Source organism: Gnatocerus cornutus, chromosome 9 (assembly GCF_029298725.1).
Source record: "Gnatocerus cornutus isolate USDA-ARS CGAHR chromosome 9, icGnaCorn1.1, whole genome shotgun sequence".
NCBI lineage: Eukaryota > Metazoa > Arthropoda > Insecta > Coleoptera > Tenebrionidae > Gnatocerus > Gnatocerus cornutus.
Window position 1 is genome coordinate 7,426,644 of NC_142241.1, and position 17,309 is coordinate 7,443,952.

A 17,309-nucleotide genomic window follows, 5' to 3' on the forward strand; every position below is an offset into this window, starting at 1 on the left:
TTTGCCGCAAAAAAGTAGAACGCGAAATTCAAGAATGGGATTGTTGCCCCCACAATTAACTCAAAATTAACGGAGGGGGGCAGAATAAGCCCCAGCTCATCATATTTTTTATAATATTCACTAAATTTAGCGTGATTCAAAAACAATTGATTTAATTTCTTATCCTTGAAGTCGCGACTTTCAACTGATAACATTTATAAACCAGTGATCATTAAAACAAGCTGACATTTTGTCAATTTCCGATCATTGACATGGTTTCTAATTAAAATAACAACTAAATTACAAAAAAATGTCAGTTTCCGGTGCAAACTCACCCAAAAAAGACGCGGTGACTATTTTCCCGACCCTCCCGGGATACTTTCCAGTTGGGGACCACAAAATCAAAACACGGGAGTTTCTGAATGCATCTTCAGGAGTTGTCACTTTAGTAGGTACATAACCTATATCTATCGTTGTAAACATTTACATTCAATTTGAAATGTGGCCTTTCGTGTTTGTTGCTTTCAGAGACGTTCGGCAAGGTTTTCGCGCCTGTGGTCTACGATTTGAATGGAAATATCCGTGTAAGTTTAGCCGTTTTAAGAGATAATTCTAAGTTACTTAACCTCAATAGTTATAATAACGTTGGTCCTACCGCACATTTTGATTACATCTAAAAATCAAGCATATTGTCCTGTTTTAAACAATCATATTAATGGGTTTGCTCTGATAGCCAATACTACCACACATTTTTGATTATTGGGTTTGCTCTGATAGTTGATCCTACCGCACATTTTTGATTACATGCTAAAATCAAGCATATTACCCTGTTTTAAGCAATCATATTATTGCCGCACATTTTGATTACATGTTAAAATCAAGCATATTACCCTGTTTTAAGCAATCATATTATTGCCGCACATTTTGATTACATGCTAAAATCAAGCATATTACCCTGTTTTAAGCAATCATATTATTGCCGCACATTTTGATTACATGTTAAAATCAAGCATATTACCCTGTTTTAAGCAATCATATTATTGCCGCACATTTTGATTACATCTAAAAATCAAGCATATTACCCTGTTTTAAGCAATCATATTATTGCCGCACATTTTGATTACATGCTAAAATCAAGCATATTACCCTGTTTTAAGCAATCATATTATTGCCGCACATTTTTGATTACATGCTAAAATCAAGTATATTGTCCCTGTTTTAAACAATCATATTATTGCCGCACATTTCTAAAAATTAAAACTATGGGAGGTGATGCACCCCTCCCCATAAAAATTCGATGTTTCTAGCTAAAATTTACATATTTAATAATTAAAACTCTCAAAGTTTTGTCGTTGAAGTTTGTTGAGTTTGGAAAAACAGCCCACAAAAAATTGAGAAAATGACTTGTTTTTAGGCTCATTTTATCTACTGAAACATCAATTTTTTATGGAAACTACCCCATTTTTTAGTCTTTTTAAAAATGTGAGCCAGATTTTTATGCTAAAAATAAGGAAAACTACTCTGATTTCTACGATTTCTTAAAAATGTGAGCCAGACGTAACAACTGAATCTGTGGTTTTTGTTGACAAAAAATGCATAGAAAATAAGAAAACGATTTTAAGGTAGGTACCCCTTTTTAAAAGTCAAAATTTAAGGAATCTATCCTGTTTTTCCAAAGGTGAATTCGATTTTGGCCAAACAAATTCAGCTTTGAAAACGCTTAAAATTTAAGGATTTTGCCCTGTTGGCACCAAATTTCAAATATTAAATTAAAACAATGTTGCTAATTAATATTCCTCCATAATTTTATTGTATAATCCCAAAGTAACTTACCTAATACAAAAAAGTAAATACCTACATATTATAATTCACATTCACACTCTAAAATTTTACAGTGACGAAAGTAGTGCAATATGTATAAAGGTATTACTGATAACAAGGGTAATTTAACCTTGCAATACAGATTTTTATCACCTTTATACTTTGCAATTACATGACACTTACAGTGTAAAAATTCATCAATGACCAGGGAAACTGCTTCTACATAACTGATAAATGATGGGTGTTTATCTAAACTTATTACAACATTTGCTGTTTCAGAAATACTCGTATAAGTTATGTAATCTAGTTCATTGCTAATAACAGCTCGGAGATTTGCATTGATGTTCTCCCACAGCACAAAATGATGAGTCAAACACACATTATTTTTACCTACAATTAAATATTTGTTTATATAACTTTGGAGGAGTCTATATAATTTTGAATTTTTGTTATCTAAACCCGAGAGGATGTCCTCAAATAGTTTTTCTTCTGCTTCCTCCAGTATTTCTTCTATGTAGATCAAACCTAAATATCTTGATAGTTTTTTACAAACTGATCTATCCATAAAAATTAAAACATCAACATTTACTGCCATCCCAGTATTTTTAGTTTTGTTAGTGTGAAACTCCAACATTGGTCCACAGTCAACCTCAATGCTTCTCTGGCAGGTTTTCAATCGCTTTCTATTTGGGGTGTCCCCTGACCCTATTTCAGAATCAGATGTGTTTGTGTTCGATTCTGAACTATTCTTAGTGGAGGATAATTCATATAAGTGTTGATAGCCAATCTTGTTTACTTTTGATACTACTTGATTGACAAACTTATATTTTGATGTGATGTTAAAAGCTGGTAAAAGCGATTGCTTTCTCACTTGAATGCTTATGCTACTTCCAACTTGTTCTTTCATTGAATTCTCATACTTATCAGATTCAAAGAAATAATACAAGATGTCTTTATCACTATCTTGTGTTAATACATGTTCCTCAATGTATTTTTTAAATCTTTCTAAAATACCTGAGTATAATTTTTGCAAGGAACATGTATTCGCAAAAACTATGTAAAGTAATTTTCTTAATTGTTTCTGCTCTAAAGTAAATTCCAAGTCTGGGGGAGCACCTTCGATGTTTTTAAAATCCATTATAAAAACAAAAACTGATACCTAGAAAAATTTATTATTTAATTTAATTTAATTATATTTTAAAACTCTACTCACTTAAACTTTGTATCTATTCCGAAAAATATCAATAACCTTTGGATTGGATTGGATTGGATAATTCTTAATGGATAATAATTGATTAACCAACACCACGGTAGAAGAGAATTGACCAACACCGACAATGACATAGAAATGACAGTTGACGATCGCTTGATTGACAAACAAATAATTAAGCCACACTGTTGCCACTACGAGAAAGATAACTTTATTTGGTCTCGAGTATATCTGGTTGCCTACGCTTACAAGACATTATTCTGGCTTAAACGTCAAGTAAAATAAGACCCTTAAAGTCATTTAAAAAATATAATACTTCAAGTAAAAGTGCAAAAATAACAATTTTAAACAAATTTTAAGATTTTATGCACATGTTCTTTCACCCTCTGTCAGATCGAACAGAATTTCTTCGTCATTTGATTTGCAACAAACTGTAGATATTCCACTGTCCGAAAATCTCACAAACGGCATTACAAATTTTACAGTTGTATGATGGCCTTCATCTTTTATTTCTCCGTTTATATTATATAAATCTTTCAGTTTGATTAAATATAATTTCATACTAGCTGAACTTCGCTCTCTTTGTATTATGTTAAGAATTTTATATGTTCTATCTATATTTTCATCTTTATCTAACTCACCTATTATCATTTTTTTATGATCCATTTATATATAAAAAAAGACTTTTACTAATACAGACGTTGAATTAGTTTTATTATTTGATCGATAAGACCACATTTAAATCCGAAAACTGTCAAGTCAAATTTATCAGATTTAACTAATGTATTCGAAATATCATCAAATTCATAATACATTTTATCTTTAAAGAAATATAAATTTCTATATCTGAATGCTCCGCTTATATTTGGAGGTATTCCAGCAAATAATTCTGAAATAAGGCCATTTTTCTTTGATCTAAACAGACACTCATCAAACTCAATGTACAAGACTTTATCATAAAATATATATGTTTTTCCAGAATAAGTTCTAAATATTACATCAATTCTTTTTCCTTTTGGTATTCCTAAATTTTCAATAGATCGGGCATTATATCCACTTTTAACATTAAAACTTGGAAAATCAATTAAATAATATAAATTTTTAACAACCATTAAAACATCGCCTGAAGGTCTTTGATAAATATGTGAAATTTCTTGAAAATCATTTGGTAAAAAATATAAATAATCTTTAATTAATTTTGGTTCTTTATCATAAGTCATGTCTTTTAAATTGACTAACCAAACATATTTCTTATAAAAAATATACATATGATGATTTGCAATTAAGAATGTATCAATTTCTTTATTAAAATCACATAAATTACTGAATATACCTCTAGGCTGATCTTCAGGGACGCTTTGCCCTACAGTAGGTTTAACTGTTGTTGTTGTTGGTATTAATTCATATTTTAATCGTTCAGGTCTTCCATACAAATATTGAATTGCCCACACATCATCTTGTGATAATTCAAAAATATCTCCAGTATAATAGGCATACATAATTGATTTATTATTGGCAGAATGTTCAATACCTAATGTATGTCCAATCTCATGTAATAATACAGTAAAAAAATTTGATTGTCCATCTGGTGTATCACTTGGTTCATCAAAATACCAGTTTTCTGATTTATCAAAATGAATTCCTCGACATTCATCATTATTTGGAAAGAAACCGTGTGCTAATATATTTCCTTTTCCATCAAATTTATTGTTACATATTCCTTTTTGACAGCGAGCATTATTATAGTGTTGAAATGGTGTTTTAGCAAAAGAAATGACTATATCTGGTTTATTGCTATTATAGGAAAATTTTAAATTAGAAACAGACTGCCATTGATTAAATGCTTTTTGTGTCAATTCTTTCATATCAACTGTTGCTAAAGGAAAATACCATTTAAGACTTGTTTTATTCCATTTTTGATAATAAACTCTATATGCTGTTGGATTATCTTTATTTCCACACCTCGGTAGTTTAATCAAATCAAGTGTTTGTTGATTTAATGTTCCATCAACAGGTAAACTGTAATATTCTTGAAACCTTATTAATGCTTCATTGGTATGCGAAGCACTAGTCAAGAACGTTTCTGTTAATGATGATTCATTACTATCTAGTCGCAGACCTGAGTCTGCTTCAGCTGACGCTAAATACCCAAATTGTTCTAAATAACTTTGAATCTTTGATTCATCGTAAGGTTTTACTGAAGTTGTAATATTAACTTCATCTGAACTTTTTACAGTAGTGAGAAATAAGAAAAAAATAATATATTTCATTTATTAGAGTAAATTTAAATATCAAATTAAAAAAATGGAATATCTTCAGAAATAATTATATTACAAAAACAATCTTCATAATCGTTAGACTTGAAGATCATATTATCTCTTTGTAGAGACACTCTTTGGTTTTTATCAAGAAAATATGAAACAGCGTCATATAACTCATATAACTTACTAATTTTTGATGACTCTGGAAATAAGTTAACAACGGATAAATATAACTTCAACCTTCCTTCTAAAATAAAGAATAATCCATTAGCTGGACCAACATCATCTGATTTACTTACAGCAATAACATCATACTTCTTATTAGCCTTTAAATCAAATAATTTAATTTCTTTTGGTTCTGTCATTTATTACAATAAAAAATCAAATACCGTTTAAGTGAACTTTTTCTAGGTATTTCTCTCTGGGAAAATAATTAAAATTACTGACAAATTCCTCTTCACGTATATTTATTTCTTGTTCGTTTATTTTACCAGCTTTATACAAATGTGATAACTGTCTATAAAATTTATAAATCAACTTATATTCTTCAATTCTTTCTGATATTTTTAACCTCTTAAGTTAAAAGAGTAATATCATTCACACAAATGGCATGGTTAAGGCCATATATAGAAATGAATACAAAACTAAGACAGGGGGCTACAAATGATTTTGACAAAGATTTCTTTAAACTTATGAATAATGCAGTTTTTGGCAAACAAATGGAAAATGTAAGGAAAAGGTGTGAAGTTAAAATAATTAGCGAATTTAATAAATTTATAAAGCAACGTGACTATGAAAATAGAGAATATTTTGATGGTGAAGATATAGTTCTTTTATATAAGAAACCCAATAAAGTAGTACTTAATAAACCAATTTATGGTGGTTTTGTTGTACTAGAACTGTCAAAATTAACAATGTTTAGATTTTATCATAATGTTCTAAAAAACAAATATGGAGAAAGTATGAAACTTTTAGGAACTGATACGGACTCTCTAATTATATATATAGAAACCGAAGATGTTTATGAAGATATAAAGAATAATATAGACTGGTTTGATACATTAAATTATACAATAGATTGGATGCCACAAAAGAATAAAAAAGTGCCAGGACTCTTTAAAGATGAATATTTTGGAATACCGATTAGAGAATGGGTAGGATTGCGATCAAAAATGTATTCATTTAGAACAGATATTAAAGAAAAGAAGATATGTAAAGGTATTAAAAAATCAAATATCGAAAAGATGAAATTTGATAACTATAAAGAATGTCTGTTTAATGGTAAAAATACAACTGAAGTTGTGTATAACATTCAGTCAGATAAACTACAATTATATACAGTTAAAACAAAAAAAATTGCCTTATCCCCATACGATGATAAAAGATATATGGTGGATAATATACACACTTTACCCTATGGATATTATGGATATTAAATGGATTATTGTAGAAAATGCAAAGTAAAAACGAAAAGTATAGGTAACCCAGAATTTGTTAAAAAAAGAAAATTGTGGAGACGAATATCAATTTGTCGAATCTGTCAATCAGAAAAAAATAATATTTCAAAATCACCGGAGGATATTGAAATTGAAGAGTTATTTAAACCTTTTAGAAAGACATTTGAAACAAGGCATGTTAATCAATATGGGATTGGTAATACTGTACAGGGCGATTTATTAACAATTTACAGACCGCAAGGAAAAATAGAAGACCCTGATTACAATTTGAGAACAGAACGTAAGAAAGAAGATAATAATTATAAAAAAGTATTAAAAGCAAATAATGGCTATAATTATATCTTTCCTCTCGAAGATATATTTTCAAAATATGTTTGGGCTGAGCCCCAAAAAACTAAATCTGGAATGGAAACAGCAGCTTCTTTCGAAAAAATGCTAAATCAAATGATAAAAGAAGGAAAGGATATACCACAATTTTTTCACGTTGATAAAGGAAGAGAATTTTATAATAAACATGTTAAAGCAGTTTTAGAAAAATATAACATTATAATGTATAGTACTGGAACAAAAAAGAAAGCATCTATTGTTGAGAAATTTAATTTAACACTACGTAGAAAACTAGATCCAATTATTTATAAAAATGAGAAGTGGATTGATAAGTTACCAAAAATTATTAAAACCTATAATAATACAGTTCATACAACGATTGAAATGAAGCCGTCGGAAGTTAATAAAGAAAATGAAAAATTGTTATTGACAACTGTGTATAATTATCCTATTACAAACAAGAAACCAAAATTTGAAATTGGTGATAGGGTTAGATTATCACCAACAATTGATACAGTTATTCGTAGAAAAGTGAGAGATACTTGGACAAAAGAAATATTTATTGTATTTGAGATCCTTAGGTCAAATGTGGTTTATTATAAAGTTAAATATGAAAATGGTGAAAAAATTAAAGAGAGTATTTATACAGAAGAAATGCAATTAACAAAACTTTGAGAGTTTTAATTATTAAATATGTAAATTTTAGCTAGAAACATCGAATTTTTATGGGGAGGGGTGCATCACCTCCCATAGTTTTAATTTTTAGAAATGTGCGGCAATAATATGATTGTTTAAAACAGGGACAATATGCTTGATTTTAGCATGTAATCAAAAATGTGCGGCAATAATATGATTGCTTAAAACAGGGTAATATGCTTGATTTTAGCATGTAATCAAAATGTGCGGCAATAATATGATTGCTTAAAACAGGGTAATATGCTTGATTTTTAGATGTAATCAAAATGTGCGGCAATAATATGATTGCTTAAAACAGGGTAATATGCTTGATTTTAACATGTAATCAAAATGTGCGGCAATAATATGATTGCTTAAAACAGGGTAATATGCTTGATTTTAGCATGTAATCAAAATGTGCGGCAATAATATGATTGCTTAAAACAGGGTAATATGCTTGATTTTAACATGTAATCAAAATGTGCGGCAATAATATGATTGCTTAAAACAGGGTAATATGCTTGATTTTAGCATGTAATCAAAAATGTGCGGTAGGATCAACTATCAGAGCAAACCCAATAATCAAAAATGTGTGGTAGTATTGGCTATCAGAGCAAACCCATTAATATGATTGTTTAAAACAGGACAATATGCTTGATTTTTAGATGTAATCAAAATGTGCGGTAGGACCAACGTTATTATAACTACTAACCTCAATTTTAGAAAATAACGCTAAAATACGAAGAGGATTTGAACAGTCATGAATTTCTGGAAGACATGATTTTAAAGGAAAAGCAGGCGGGTGAATTGAAAGTTGTGGATGCTTTGCAATGGCTGCGAAGGTAATGGTTCCGATTTTTGGTTGAATGCTCTAAGATTGTTATAGGGGGCTACATTTCATCGCGAGGTTTTTTCGATCAGTGATTGAAGACAGCGATAAGAATAATAATACATATGATTTGTCGCCGTTCATTAAAAATGCGTATAAATTGACTTTGGAGAGGTACCACAGATGGATAGGGGCGCAATTATTCAACGTGAGGTCCTATGGAAACAAAAACCACTCATATCCATAATTTTTAGATCCTTTCAAGATTTGTCCCAAACAGGCAACAACTTTTCTACCAGTTGGCTCTAGAGAAACACAACCATGAAGAGCAAGTCTTACAAGACCTGAGAATTTATGTACAACAGATGGAGGTGTGTGTACAAAAATTAGTTGACTTTTATGAAGAAAATGACTTGGAAACACACCATAGAGTTTAATTGATTGTTTTTGTAAATAAATTTTTTCTGTATTTATATCAGATTACATCACTTTTGTACGCGAGGGGTAAAAAAAGACTAAATATTGAAGTCCCACGACCACACCATGATTCAGAAAAATTAATTAAACTAATGAAACAATTACTCGTAAACTTCAATCATATTTGATTGTAGAGGCCTATAAAAAAGAAATCAAACCTACAGGTAATTACGCTCCAAATTTGAATCAAGATAAAAACGGATTGTTAGGTTTTTCCTCTCAGTGTGTAGTGTGAAGTGCGTTCCAGCAAATATTAGAAAAATTTCAACACACGATCTTTAGGTAATTTTTTTTTCTAAAGTCTCAACCCAACGTCAGTTCATTTTAGAGTGACCCATCATGAATCAGTTTTTCTCAATACTAATCGTCTTGACTTTTGTCGCTTACCAAGAAGTCGCTTTCGCTGAGAGCCTTGACTGTGGACCTGGTAAATCTCCATCATTAAATATCTCGCTTTACTGTTTCGTTTCAGGTTTAATATATTACCCCCCGATTGAAGGCTGTTTTCGACCTTACAGACGTGGTCCTTGCCGCGAAGGATATTACTTACGACAAAATAAAGTCAGTTCACGATGTGTGGGCAATCCTTGTAAAGAAGGTTTTGCCAGGTTTGTTCCCCAGGTCGTAAAACGTGTCTATTTGTATTTCTTAGGTATAAAGGAAAATGTCACGAGTTGGGTAAATCGAATGGACCTTGCCCATCTGGAGAAATTTTTGACGTAAACCCAACTACTTTGCTAGTCGAGTGCTTGAAAGAATCTAGCCAACGCAAACTTACCAACAATCCGGACAATTGTCCTGAGGGGTATATGTGGGATCCCATTGGCAAGAAGTGTCGTGAAAATTGGAATGTTTAATATAAAAAATGTTATCAGAATAAATTCTATACATACAGAATGTTGCGCCTGTAATAACAGTCACCTTTGTGAAATCTGCTTTACCCCAAAAATGTAAATAAATTTATCTTTTATTGATTCTATACCTATGTTGGATATCTGTTATTGTCACATCAGATTTCAATTTCATGATCCTGAAGTATGTGGCTTGTTGAGCTGCTGTGTACTTTAACGCAATGTAACTAAAGACCAACTGGAGGCACAACATCAAGAACATTATGCTTTCAACTACTATTTCGATGACGTGAAGTTTGAAGCTTGGGTTGAACAGCATGAAACTCTGCAGGGGGAATTGCAGTAACAGGGATAACATCCAGAATCCCACCAGTTCCGGGATCTGAAATTGTAGAACATGAGAGTATATTTAAAAACGCCACATTTAATCTTACTTTGTCCTCGAGGTTTCCTTTGTACCCCAAATATAGCCGCAGCGCCTCCACCAAAAAAATCGCCGCAATGATTGTAACCACTATAAACTTATAAATATCGCTGAAACAGACGTACTAAAAACAAAGTTGAATCATTCGTACAAGAGGAGCGTACGGTGTTTTTTAAAAACAGCACCATAATTCCGACCCAGAATGGGGCAAAAACTACGTTAAAATACAAGGCCATTTGTAGGGGCAGGTTGGACATGACTTCATTTCCTATAAAAAACTGTTTTTTTTAACGGAAGCGATGGTTGTACTTTTACCATAAACGATATTATCGACTTTGCGGGAAAGCCCAGGGAAGACTTTTTCGGAAACTGTTGTAACAGTTTCTTTCCAATCCATTTTGGAGTCGTGAAAATTATACTGAATGTTTGTATTAAGTGGGGTCGCTAAGGTAACGGAAATCGAAATGTTTGGACCGCGACATTAACAAATAGGGGAGGGAAAAGGTCCAAAACGTGTAATCAGAGTTAATAAGCGCTCAGTTTTATCAATTCGTTAAACCGAAACAATGAACCTTTTTGTTTAGTTCAATAAAAAAGTTTTATCGTCCACTTATCTGATAAATTTTTATTACGTAAACCTGAAGGTCGTCCGTTAGGTGTAAACACGAACAATGTGAGAAAACCCCAAATTGACATGGAAATTAAGGATTCAAAACAGTAAGTGGGATTTTTCAAAATTGGTTTTTTGTTTGTATATTAGTCCTACGTTTATCTGTATCGTTGTCATTTTCTTATCAGCGTGAACAACAATGAAACCTTGGAATTCGACGTATGTTGGTAACTCCGATGGAACAACAATGTTACCAACATACAAATTTTGCGATCACTCTTTGAATTTTGTATTTTTTTACTAACAATTTTAGAGCTGAAGAGATTCTGATTCAAATAACCCAAAACGAAGCGATTCTTGACCACATCGACAGCGAATTACAAACTTGGGATCTTATGGACTCCAAAGACTCCTTAGACGTCGACAACATTAACCAACTCTTTAGCGAACTGAACCGGGAGATTTTCAAAGAAAATCAAAACGACACCACCACCGAGGCCCTGCATCTGTAATTATCACATTTACTCGTGCAAAGACCAAAAATCCTCTTTTTAAGGTTTATTTTTGAAAAACTTCACGATTTTTGTATTCCATATCTCAAGCAAGAGTTTGCGGAAAAAGATGTAACTTTTTTTGAAAAGTGCAAAATGTTGTCTTTGGCCGATGTTTCAGCTCAACATTTCGGGGCCGACGAAAACTACAACATTCCCTTGGCGGCTGCTGTAATTATTAATTTTTTCTCTTCAGTAGATATTTCTTTTAATTTGTAGATTGTGGAATTGTCAGTGCTCGACAGATATAAAACACCAAGCGAAAAAATGAGCTGTTTATGTGGGACGTTTGATTTGGTTTTTGCGGAAATTAAAACGGCGATGGTGGATGTAATCTCCCAAAATTCAGGTAGTTCAACTAAAATTTCGTTTGTTTATTCGTTCGGTCTACATCCTAGAACGAATCAACGAACGAAACATATTTTCTCGTTTCCATTTTTATGAATTTTTACTGTTCTTGCAGAAAAAGAAAATGAGATTCCAATAATTGACAACCGAGACGTAATTCCAGTGTTGATGGTTGTGGTAATCAAGTCAAAACTTGTTCATATGTTTAGTAATCTCTTTTATATCAAATATTTCAACTGTATAAGAGATGGACGATCGATAAATAGGTACGTTTGGAGGAAATGAAAAACAAACATTTTACCCAAAAATTTTAGCGACATTTTAGTGTCATTTGAAAAAGCGGTTGACGCAATCATGAAAATTAATTTAGCTGATCTGCAACCGATTTCCAAAAAAGTCCTAAAAGACATAGATCTGGAAGAATACATGAAAATAACTTCATCAGAAGAAACTTTAAACAGAACGTTGGTGGACGAGGCAAACCGAAGAGCCTTGAATTTAATAACTAAAGCCACTGACGATCAATAATTGTTGATTACCGCTGGATATTTTTTTATTGTTATTGTGTATAATTTTTTGAAAATAAATCAAGTTGAAATAAAACAGTTACACCAATTAAAGATTTATAACGTCTCAAAGAAAGTAGTCTTCCTTCGTCAGTGTTTAATTTCTATTAGGCAAAATGATCCAAATGATTGTTTTTGAATTTTGCTTAGTCCGGCCCTGCTGCGTGCGCGTCTCTATCCCCTCCACTTTATGTCGCACAATTTTTTAGTTCCTATTCTCACCGAAAAAAGTAGTTTCCTGTATGACCGACATAGATCTTTTCGGTTTTGCGCTTTTTCTGGTTGCGATTGTGAGTGTGGTGTTGAATTTAGTGCAAAAATCGTCGAAATCGACAAAATAAGGTAAATACTGGTCTACTTTGCGACCTCACCAAAAATGCTTACAATTAGAATAACAATTTTCACGTGAGATTCGTCGAGGCAAACGCAAACAATCATCGCTTAAAACTGTGTATTTTGGGGTTACAGTTGTAGCAATTTGAGGGTGTTTGTTAGATTTTAAACAGTTTTGATCAGAACTTGTGGTTATTGTTGGTAACTTGAGGTTTTGAGTGATGTTTTGGCGTTTGTTTTGATGTGTTATTGTGAAGGTTAGTTTTCAGTGACTTGAGTGAATCTTTTGGTTTTAGCACTTGATTTGATGGAATGATTGGTTAGTTGAAGGTTTGAATTAAAAGAGGAAACAATGGCAACTCTTGGACATCAGGCAGCGGCTTTGCTTGATTTCAGTCAAAAGCTGGATATCAATTTGCTCGACAGTGTAGTAGGTAGTATGTATGATGGGAATGGAGAGACGCAAAGGATAGCTCAAGAGGTTCTCACCACTTTGAAAGAACATCCAGATGCGTGGACACGCGTGGATACCATCCTGGAATTTTCAAATAACCAACAAACCAAATATTATGCTCTTCAAATACTTGAACAAGTTATCAAAACTAGATGGAAAGTTCTACCAAGAAATCAGTGTGAAGGCATTAAAAAATACATAGTTTCTTTGATAATTAAGACGAGTTCAGATGCAGAAACCCTTGAAGCTAACAAAACTTATCTAAATAAATTGAATATGATCCTAGTACAAGTTTTAAAACGTGAATGGCCTAAGAACTGGGAGAGTTTCATTCCCGATATCGTGGGGGCGAGCAAAACGAACGAGAGCCTGTGTCAAAACAACATGATCATTTTAAAACTACTAAGTGAGGAATTGTTTGATTTTTCATCAGGACAGATCACACAGACGAAAGCCAAACATCTGAAAGACACAATGTGCTCGGAATTCTCTGCGATTTTCCATCTGTGTCAGTTTGTGCTCGAAAACTCGCAGAATCCTCCTCTGGTCAACGCCACTCTCGAAACTCTTTTAAGGTTTCTCAACTGGATCCCTCTAGGTTATATTTTTGAAACGAAACTGATAAACACGTTGATTTTTAAATTTCTTACTGTTCCCATGTTTCGAAACGTTACCCTAAAGTGTCTGACCGAGATCGCTGGAGTAACAGTCAGTAATTACGACGACATGTTTGTAAATCTTTTTACTCAGACAATGTCTCAGTTGGAGGGAATGCTGCCACTGACAACAGACATCAAATCTGCTTACGCTGGAGGTCAGGATCAGGAGCAGAATTTCATACAAAATCTCGCTTTGTTTTTATGTACGTTCCTGAAGGAACATGGGAATTTGGCAGAAGCCGCAGGACAAGTGGAAGTCCTAAGAAACGCTCTGCGTTATTTAGTTTTAATTTCCGAAGTCGAAGAAGTGGAAATTTTCAAGATATGTTTAGAGTACTGGAACACTTTGGCTTCGGAATTGTACCGAGAAGTTCCTTTCTCTGGAAATTCTCCGATCTTCTTCGGTACACGAAGGGCTCTATACCAAGAAGTATTGAATAAAGTGAGGTATATAATGATCTCGCGGATGGCTAAACCCGAAGAAGTGCTGGTTGTGGAAACCGACAACGGCGAAGTCGTTCGCGAATTCATGAAAGATACAGATTCCATCAACTTGTATAAGAACATGAGAGAAACTTTGGTATATCTCACTCATTTGGATTACGCAGACACTGAACGCATCATGACGGTGAAACTACAAAACCAAGTCAACGGAACGGAATGGTCGTGGAAAAACCTCAACACTTTATGTTGGGCAATTGGTAGTATATCCGGTGCCATGCACGAGGAGGACGAAAAACGCTTCCTTGTTACCGTCATCAAAGACTTGTTGGGACTGTGCGAGCAGAAACGAGGCAAAGACAACAAAGCAATCATAGCTTCCAACATTATGTACGTCGTAGGACAATATCCGAGATTTTTACGAGCACATTGGAAATTTTTAAAGACTGTGGTTAACAAACTATTTGAATTCATGCACGAAACACATGATGGAGTTCAAGACATGGCTTGTGATACGTTCATCAAAATCGCCCTGAAATGCAGGCGACATTTTGTAACGACGCAAGTTGGTGAATCTTGTCCTTTTATTGAAGAAATTTTAGGATCTGTATCTAGTATAATATGTGACTTGCAGCAACAGCAAGTTCACACGTTTTATGAAGCTGTTGGATACATGATCTCGGCACAAGTTGATACAGCCACGCAAGAAGCTTTGATTGAGAAATACATGTTGCTTCCTAATTCGGTTTGTAATTATTGTCTTCTTGTCCATTAGTTTGCTCATTTTTTGTTCAAGGTTTGGGACGATATTATTAGCCAGGCCAGTAAAAACGTGGATATATTGAAAGACATAGATATTGTTAAACAGTTAGCCAATATTTTAAAAACGAACGTTAGGGCCTGCAAAGCTTTAAATCATGCCTACGTCATGCAGTTGGGGAGGATATACTTGGATATGCTTAACGTTTATAAGGTATGCCCGTTTTTATTAAATAATTCGATAATAGTTGTCTTTGTATTATTCAAACATGTTGGTGGCACTGCTCCCAGTAACAGACTTACCAACACAATTCAAATTCCTATTGATATTTCCAGGTAATGTCAGAGAACATAACAGCCGCTATTGCATTGAATGGAGAAGTGGTTACAAATCAACCTCTGATCAAAGCGATGCGAGTGGTCAAAAAGGAGACTCTCAAGTTGATATCAGACTGGATCTCGCGGACACACGACCATGCCATGGTTTTGGAAAACTTCATACCTCCATTTTTAGACGCCGTGCTATTAGACTATCAAAGAACAGCTGTTCCATCAGCTAGAGAACCAGAGGTCCTGAGCGCCATCGCGACCATAGTCAACAAATTAGAAATGCATATAACATCGGAGGTAAGAGCAAAACCCCAAAGAACCATTCACCAATCATTTTAACAGGTCCCGAAAATCTTCGACGCAGTGTTTGAGTGCACGTTGGCGATGATCAACAAAGATTTCGAAGAATATCCCGAACACAGGACAAATTTCTTCCTTTTATTACAAGCCGTCAATAACTTTTGCTTTCCCGCCTTCCTTAGCATACCACCAGCCCAGTTTAAATTAGTTTTAGATAGTATAATATGGGCTTTTAAACATACGATGCGAAATGTCGCCGACACAGGTCTTCAAATTTTGCTCAAACTGCTCCAGAACGTGGAACAGTTCGAACACGCAGCTCCGAGTTTCTATCAGACTTACCTCACTGATATTTTACAACATGTCTTCTCGGTTGTGACGGATACATCGCATACGGCGGGATTATCAATGCACGCCACCATCCTCGCGTACATCTTTTCTTTGGTGGAAGCTGGAAGAGTCAACTGCCAGTTGGGACCGGTGGCAAATAACGTAGTCTACATCCAGGAGTTCACCGCGACGCTGTTGAAAACAGCGTTCCCGCATCTCACGGACAACCAAATTAAAATCACGGTCCAGGGGATGTTTAATTTAGATCAGGATATACCAGCGTTTAAAGAACATTTAAGAGATTTCCTCGTCCAAATTAGGGTAAGTGGACGCGCAGGGGTAAGTGGACGTCTTCTGATTGTTGTTTTTAGGAATACACGGGCGAAGATGACTCTGATTTGTTCTTGGATGAGCGCGAGAAGATGCTGCAGACGGCCCAAACAGAAAAACGACGAATCCAGTTGTCGGTACCTGGTATTTTAAATCCTCACGAAGTTCCCGAAGAAATGCAAGATTAGCAGTCTTTACTTGTAGATTGAAAACGAATAATCTAAATCTTGTTTAGATCGATATTTTTGTATTTGTATCATTCATCAGATAGCGAAACGTGTTCTACGCGTAGGCATACTGGAAATTGTTTTCTGTTTAATTTTTATATACACATTATACTTTTAAGTCAATTTGATTGTTTTTTCGTTATAAATGTTTGCATGGGCTCCTCTTGAAGATGTAATATCGGCACAAACAGAATGAGAGTTAATATAGATTTAAGTTTGAGTGTTTTTTTCTGATGGATGATTGGCCTTTGATTCTTTACGTTTTCTAATGTTAAAATTATTACATGAGTTGTACTTATTGTTTCAGTTGTGGTACACGTATTCATAATAAGTCGAATTTGATAGATGAAAAAGTTTGTACATTTTTATAACAAAACTTGTGTATAAAAAGCATGTAAAAACAGACATTTCATTTGTTTGCATTTATAAATTTACAAAATGTTTATTTTTCGCTCTTTTTATATCTAGACTGCTGTACATAACACGCCGATTTTTGGGTTGTGGTATGTTTGTTTTAAGCAAATTTGCCCGATTTATTTATTACTCTTCTGTTAACAGTACGTCAAAAGAACTAAAATTTAAACGAGTTATTAGAAATTAGTTGCGTTTTGTATAAATGCTTTTCAAGTTGCTTTGTGAATCAATACCTATTTTAGTCTATATATGACACTGTACTGAAGGAGAACCAACGGTACAATGATCTGTAGTGTAGTTGTTAATAATTTGTGATCAATTTCAGTAATAAAATACACGAAACTGA

The 17,309-nt window shown here is 33.4% G+C and overlaps 6 protein-coding genes across 9 annotated transcripts; 4 read left to right on the forward strand and 2 right to left on the reverse strand.

Annotated features, from left to right (window-relative positions):
- The first annotated feature begins 191 nt into the window (after positions 1-191).
- On the forward strand, positions 192-9,318 carry LOC148168410 (pleckstrin homology domain-containing family A member 8). 3 transcript variants are annotated; one of them, XM_088045104.1, is made up of 7 exons: positions 192-431; positions 508-563; positions 8,454-8,572; positions 8,617-8,767; positions 8,814-8,930; positions 9,039-9,200; positions 9,246-9,318. In XM_088045104.1, the coding sequence occupies exons 1-6, from the start codon at positions 290-292 to the stop codon at positions 9,162-9,164; spliced, it is 711 nt and encodes a 236-aa protein (XP_087901230.1). In that variant the 5' UTR covers positions 192-289; the 3' UTR covers positions 9,165-9,200; positions 9,246-9,318. The 3 variants fall into 3 exon arrangements, with proteins under 3 accessions (XP_087901230.1, XP_087901229.1, XP_087901231.1); XM_088045103.1 differs by lacking the exon at positions 9,246-9,318 and having other exon boundaries at positions 9,039-9,244; XM_088045105.1 differs by lacking the exons at positions 9,039-9,200; positions 9,246-9,318 and having other exon boundaries at positions 8,814-9,034.
- On the reverse strand, positions 1,760-3,215 carry LOC148168411 (uncharacterized). Its single transcript, XM_088045095.1, has 2 exons — positions 3,014-3,215; positions 1,760-2,959 (listed from the first exon to the last, which is right to left on the reverse strand). Exon 2 carries the CDS (start codon positions 2,936-2,938, stop codon positions 1,841-1,843), a length of 1,098 nt encoding a protein of 365 aa, XP_087901221.1. The 5' UTR covers positions 2,939-2,959; positions 3,014-3,215; the 3' UTR covers positions 1,760-1,840.
- Positions 9,228-10,036, forward strand: LOC148168412 (uncharacterized). 2 transcript variants are annotated; one of them, XM_088045112.1, is made up of 3 exons: positions 9,228-9,318; positions 9,365-9,644; positions 9,689-10,036. In XM_088045112.1, the coding sequence occupies exons 2-3, from the start codon at positions 9,376-9,378 to the stop codon at positions 9,891-9,893; spliced, it is 474 nt and encodes a 157-aa protein (XP_087901238.1). In that variant the 5' UTR covers positions 9,228-9,318; positions 9,365-9,375; the 3' UTR covers positions 9,894-10,036. The 2 variants fall into 2 exon arrangements, with proteins under 2 accessions (XP_087901238.1, XP_087901239.1); XM_088045113.1 differs by lacking the exon at positions 9,228-9,318 and having other exon boundaries at positions 9,365-9,463; positions 9,509-9,644.
- Positions 9,870-10,708, reverse strand: LOC148168413 (transmembrane protein 17-like). Its single transcript, XM_088045107.1, has 4 exons — positions 10,627-10,708; positions 10,476-10,579; positions 10,322-10,435; positions 9,870-10,269 (listed from the first exon to the last, which is right to left on the reverse strand). The coding sequence occupies exons 1-4, from the start codon at positions 10,706-10,708 to the stop codon at positions 9,997-9,999; spliced, it is 573 nt and encodes a 190-aa protein (XP_087901233.1). The 3' UTR covers positions 9,870-9,996.
- A 121-nt stretch (positions 10,709-10,829) lies between these two features.
- On the forward strand, positions 10,830-12,379 carry LOC148168414 (ankyrin repeat domain-containing protein 27-like). Its single transcript, XM_088045096.1, has 6 exons — positions 10,830-11,028; positions 11,235-11,429; positions 11,478-11,643; positions 11,692-11,821; positions 11,936-12,086; positions 12,135-12,379. The coding sequence occupies exons 1-6, from the start codon at positions 11,006-11,008 to the stop codon at positions 12,346-12,348; spliced, it is 879 nt and encodes a 292-aa protein (XP_087901222.1). The 5' UTR covers positions 10,830-11,005; the 3' UTR covers positions 12,349-12,379.
- A 233-nt stretch (positions 12,380-12,612) lies between these two features.
- On the forward strand, positions 12,613-17,309 carry emb (exportin-1 emb). The gene is made up of 6 exons (XM_088045472.1): positions 12,613-12,728; positions 13,016-15,018; positions 15,070-15,246; positions 15,369-15,659; positions 15,705-16,313; positions 16,364-17,309. Exons 2-6 carry the CDS (start codon positions 13,072-13,074, stop codon positions 16,508-16,510), a joined length of 3,171 nt encoding a protein of 1,056 aa, XP_087901598.1. The 5' UTR covers positions 12,613-12,728; positions 13,016-13,071; the 3' UTR covers positions 16,511-17,309.